Source organism: Ictalurus punctatus, chromosome 19 (genome assembly GCF_001660625.3).
Source record: "Ictalurus punctatus breed USDA103 chromosome 19, Coco_2.0, whole genome shotgun sequence".
NCBI lineage: Eukaryota > Metazoa > Chordata > Actinopteri > Siluriformes > Ictaluridae > Ictalurus > Ictalurus punctatus.
Window position 1 is genome coordinate 1,873,713 of NC_030434.2, and position 6,073 is coordinate 1,879,785.

The window sequence follows — 6,073 nt, forward strand, 5'->3', positions numbered from 1 at the left end:
TACAGATCTCCCAGTCAGCAACCTGCTTATCCTTGTCCTCACTGCAACAGACTCTTCCAGGCCCGGATTGGACTGATCAGCCATCTCCGGACCCACCTCCCAAGTGAATAGATGACATAAATGGTCCTCATCGACACCGATGGACGGACATCACATGGCCATATTTTTGGCATTTAAAGCATCTCAGTGGTGGAGGAATATATGGCCTGAACTCATAGCTCATATATCCTATGTACACCTTACTTGGCAGTCTAGAGTCATCAAACTTAATCATCATAGCCAAGCTGTTGCATTTCTCCCCATTTCTAGTTGTTTTAAGACATTTTGCTTCTAGTACTTTTGCTCCTGAGATATTGTCTTTTATTTGTTCCTCTGTAACACCTGTAGGTATCCCTGAGATGACTCCTCGAACCCATTTTTTATATCCAATCACCAAACAGTGAAGTCTCTTACCATCTATTTTATTCAGTTGCATGGCTTTCCCTTGCTGGGCTTTATTTCTACAACTAATCAGCAGAGATCCACTTCTCAATATTTTAGCACTTTCGACCTCACCCAGTACTTTGTCTATTGATTGTGTTAGCTGAACCGGACTCCACTCACCAAACGTTGTCCCTTCTTGAGATAATTTTATGATTATTTTGTGTTCCTATTCCTGTTTTGTTGCTAAGCTAACACTTTGCTCGCTATCTGTTTCCTCTGTGTTAGACATTCTCTTTTCCTTTTTTTTCAGTTTTCTCAATCGTACCATGTTCCATATCTCCTATCTCTCCCGCCATAGTCTTCAAACCCCATCTCACTTCCTGATACGTCACTTCCTTCTGCCATCTCCTGCCCAGTCCGCTCTGGTCTCCGCTAGCTCGGTTTATGATCTACTATGAAACTATTCAAAGAAGGGTTGAGGAAGAAAATAAACACTCAGATGCTTTTATCCAGTCCAGAGCCATAATGATTGTTATCATTGTAGCTTAATATACTGCACACTGATCATCTGTTAGCCGTCTTGCCTGCTTTGTTCCTATATCTGGAGCCACACATGCAGCTGATCCTTTTTCTTTAGTCTTTTTATTTAATTTTATTTCTCCCCTTAAACCTTTCTATTAGTCTTTTCACAGGTGGTGAAAATATAAACCTGTGTAAACTTTTTTTTAATTGACTGTATTCAACCAGTGGGTACTTGCAGCTGTTCGTATTATGCAAGCTCATGTAGCTAGTATGCAGGAACGATGTTGTCCTAAAGCAGGAATTCTACTGACAAACACTGGGCTTCATTTATTGTTTACCAACAATTTCATTCTTAAACCATTTGCTTGAGAATTTACACAAGAAATTTGGTATTTGTGGGAATTCCTTAAATATGGAAGGACGAAGAACGTTTATCCTACTCGTGCTCCTGAGTGTGTGTAAATTTCCGCACAATAAGTTCAACTAAAGTAAACCTTTACCTAATCAACTTCACATCATGTAATTTGCTTGGATTACTGTACTTTTACACCTGGAATATACTGTCAGGTGTAAATGTCTATTTTCATTACAGAGTTTATCAGACTTCCTTATTCAGAACAACATAAGAGCTTTGGAGTCTCAATCAAAAACACATCCTAATGTTAGTTCACTAGGTCAGGGACTAAGAGTACCACTGAGAACATTTAGTGAAAACCAGTCCTTTTATATTACTGCCATTAATTAAAGAATATATATAAAAAATAAAGAAAGTGAGACAACACAAACCCATGAATTAAGGCAAATAAAACAAATCAGTCAATTATGATAAAGGAAATGGCAGTGTTTAAACAGAGGACGGGCCGGTCTGTCTGTGCAGAGCCTTAAGCAAAAGACTCAACTGGTGGAGGATTTAGCATTCAATTTTTATTTTTGTTCAATATCTTTATTGGCATAGTAGAGTTAAAAATAACTCCAACTTCTGTTTTTCAGCCTTTACCCTGATCATTCAATTTGTGCTCCCAGCTGTCTGTGCACTTTACCTTTTATGGTGTTTTGTGTGTGTGTGTGTGTGTGTGTGTGTGGTGGTGGTGGGGGGGTTTCATTGTTTTTGGAAGGTGTCAGTCAGGTGGAAAATTTTAATCTGGTTTGGTTTATGTAAACGTTTACACAAAACTTCACTGAAAGAATAATAAATGGGGCCAATTGATCATATTCTTCTCTTGTTAATCAACAATTGATGATTAAGGGTTTAGCAGCCAGTGCAGTAGTAATGTTGAAATATTAAGGCAAATATGGAATACCTGTATGCCTCCTGGAAAATTGTTTCTAAGCACTTTTCCCCCCTTCTCCAATTAAAACCCACAACTGCGGGTATTGGATAGTGCAGTGATTGCACAGTAATTGCATTTGAGTTATTAAATAATTAACCAAAGGACAGACTTTATATTTTCTATACATTTTTAATTAACATGAAAAAGTCCCTTCAAGTTCACAAGACTCATACACAGAATTATTATAATGCAATACATAGAGTACCTATTTTTTTTGTTCTTGGAAAATCACATCTCCACATTTACACGTCACACTTTTTTTTATTGGTAAACCTATTTCAAGTTCTTTAAATGTATAATGGAAAGGGAAACACTGACAACATCCACATTAACATTTATATTTTTAAAAGCATTCGATGCTTGACCAGGTTGACGATGCCATGACACTTATCGGAAATCATCGGCAGAGAACATGCCCTTAGCCCTACGCAGGATCGAGTCTTTGGATGAGTCATAAGGATGCTCTTTAGAGGGGATCTCCAATACAGCAGGGATGGACTGCATGTGAGCATCTATTGCGTGCCGGATCATCTCAGCAATGAACTGGTTAATAAGGATGATACCAATGTCGTTGCGAGTCAGGAAACTCCTGTTTGGGAAATAAACATAAATCACATTCAAGCTGTAAACACTAAAACTGTTAAATTTTATATTGTCTAACACCTCATAGTAGTCTATTATAGAGCTAATTAAACTGCATGTTATAGCTTCCCTGGACCCCAAACTGTTAGCAAATACGGGAAGCATTTATTTATATATTTATTTTAACATTTCATTTAGCATTTGGCATTCAGCCAGAAACCCAGGCTGAAACTACACTGGGCATCTCTTAAATGGCATCCCAAGTCCTGCAGTCCTCCTGCTGCATATTGAAACCTTCCAGGGAATCATGGGACAGACGAATGATAAGTAGTTCAAAAGTTATGAGGATTTTTACTAATTTGTTAATTGCAACACCCCCGAGATGGGATTTAGACAGAATGTTTTTTAGGATGTGGTTTTTACATCACACTGTTGCTGAGATATACCCTCACATCCCATTTATATAAAAAATCTGAACAATTTTTGCTCAGATTGGTCCCACAATTCTGTGCTCAATAAATTTTTTTTTTTTTTGCTAACCTAGAACTGTTAAGTCAGTAAAATATTAATAAGCCAACTGATTTTTTTTTTTAATGCATATAAAAAAAAAAGACGAGGTAGCTCTAACTATATTATAGCACTGTTGTGTGTGTGTGTGTATATATATATATATATATATATATATATATATATATATATATATATATATATATATATATATATATATATATATAAAATGACCCTGGGACATGTTCAGAGAGGCTGCTACATATGACCACCCCACATATTTTGGAGAAATACACAGCATCAGTGACTGGCTACCATCACTACACATGCAAACCAGAAACTGAGAATGACTGTAGAAACGTGCTCACAACTGAAAACCAGAGACACTACATCTGGATCTGACAACAAGGCAGCACTCCACACAGCAAGGGTGTCCTGATACGGGAGCATCCGTGCCGCCACCAGCAGACTCCGTAACAGTTTCTTTCCTGAGGAAGTCAGATTACTCAATGCCCTGCTGCCTCCCAACACTCACTGGGACTTTTCAAACACAATACCAGTATGACTCAATACCACTACACACTGCATTTCACAATGTTGCAATGGACTCTCTACTATTCATGAGACTCTTTTACTCCTTCTGTAATATTGCTGCTACGCTAACCAATAGTTTACAGAAAATTCATGCACTAGTTTTCCCCACACACAACACTGTTCTTCTGTCCTGTCTATTTAACACGTGCCGTCCGGTGTGTTTATTGTCCAGCACTCGTCACACTTTGTTGTGTATATGCACTTGATATAGTCTTGTGTTGCACCATGGACCTGTGTACAAGCCACATAGAAGAATAACAAAAACAGAGAAATATCCATATCTATATGTTAGTGCAATTATACTTCAGACAATAGAAATATTTAGGGATGCCAGGGCAGGAGAATAATTAAATTACATATAATGGTGACGTAAACCAGACGTCTCTTGAAAACATCAGATTCACATCATTCCTAATTCATGGGCATTGTGAAGTGTGTTGGAGACGCACTGGGAAGACCACAAGCCCTAAATAATACGTCTCGAAGATGTACGTGCTTAAGAAGAGGACACAAACACAAACATACTTAATACTTACTTAAACGTCTCCTCTATCTCAGTGACACTGGTGTCCTTTTCGACCACCAAGAAATTGGGTTTGCGATTTTTATTCAGCTCTCCGATTCCTCCAAGCAGGAAGCCAGTACATGTATCTTCATCCCCTATGACTGCGATTAATTTACCCCGTCCAGCCATAGCGTTCTTAATATTGATCACAAATGTTAAAAGACTGAATCGTTCTCCTGCTTCTGCTGTGTCTGTGGATCATATGCTAAAGTCAGGTGACAGACTCACTTCCGCTTATTGACCGACTGACGCAGAAGCTTTCGGATCTCGCGAGAGTTCTGTACGTTACTGGAACTACGTCCAAGTATTTATTTATATATTTATCTATCTATCTGTCTATCTATCTATCGAAACACCAGGCATGTTAGACAAGTTGAAAAATTAATGCCAATATATAACATTCCAAGAAAGGTACAACGAGGTAAAAGAGAAAGAAAGAAAAAGACAGACAACACAGAATTATTATTAATCAGGGGTTTCCATATACATAAGCATTGCTGTGTTAAATAATATAAAGATGCTAACAAATATTTGTTGCTTTACTATTTTTTTTTTCATAGTTTTTACCATCTCATAATAACATTGTAGTTCAAAATAATTTCTTTTCCGAGCTTGTGAAGAAAGAAGCTCCCAAAACTAATTAAGAAATGTATAACAAAAGTAAGATTGACATCTTTCTCATTGTGTTGAAAAGTTCTTCAAGGGAGATATTTTTCTACAGACAATTTGAGAGACATCAATGCAGAATGTTTTTTCAACATGATGGCAGTTCCAAAATAGGTGCCATAATGTTTCTGGTTCATTTGTACAGAACAAACATTCGTTATTAATTTCAATTTGAAATCTTTTGATGATATATTCCTTATGTGTTCCCAATACACATGTATACATCCCATATTAATATTCCAATATATGACACTATATGACAATATATGGAGGAGAAGTGCTCCAATATCTAATATCTCCAGTGTTCTAATATCTACACCTTCTAAAGGAATAAAAACTATAAAATCTTCGATTTTTTGTGGAATGGAGTGTGCTCTGTATGTGGTGAAAACGATCCATCCTCCTTAATTGTATAACCCATAGTATGTCCTTTTCAATCCATCCGTCTTCTACCACTTACTCCTTCTTCAGGGTCATGGGGGAACCTGGAGCCTATCCCAGGGAGCATCGGGATACGCCATACAGACTTCATATAAATCCATAATGAACTTTTTCACAATATCTGTTGTTACCCAGATGAGGATGGGTTCCCTTCTGAGTCGGGTTCCTCTCAAGGTTTCTTCCTCTTAAAACATCTTAGGGAGTTTTTCCTTGCCACCGTCGCCACTCAGTGGCTTGCTCAGTTGGGATAAATTCACACCTTTAATATCTGTATACCGTGTTGATATTTCTGTAAAGCTGCTTTGAGACAATGTCTATTGTAAAAAGCGCTATACAAATAAAATTGAATTGAATTGAATTGAATCGGGCACAAGGCGGGGTACACCCTGGCCAGGGTGCCAGTCCATCGCAGGGCACAATCACATACACATCTCATACACCA

At 37.7% G+C, this 6,073-nt stretch overlaps 1 protein-coding gene across 1 annotated transcript; it reads right to left on the reverse strand.

Moving 5' to 3' along the window:
* Positions 1–2,385: 2,385 nt before the first annotated feature.
* Positions 2,386–4,752, reverse strand: atp6v1f (ATPase H+ transporting V1 subunit F). Its single transcript, XM_017493887.3, has 2 exons — positions 4,496–4,752; positions 2,386–2,865 (listed from the first exon to the last, which is right to left on the reverse strand). The coding sequence occupies exons 1-2, from the start codon at positions 4,651–4,653 to the stop codon at positions 2,664–2,666; spliced, it is 360 nt and encodes a 119-aa protein (XP_017349376.1). The 5' UTR covers positions 4,654–4,752; the 3' UTR covers positions 2,386–2,663.
* Positions 4,753–6,073: the final 1,321 nt, after the last annotated feature.

Excerpts from the sequence above, each read along its gene's own strand:
- atp6v1f (XM_017493887.3), bottom strand. The coding sequence starts at position 4,653 with ATGGCTGGACGGGGTAAATTAATCGCAGTCATAGGGGATGAAGATACA. Across the intron at positions 2,866-4,495 it reads GAGATAGAGGAGACGTTTAA|GAGTTTCCTGACTCGCAACG; the intron begins GTAAGTATTAAG and ends TTTCCCAAACAG.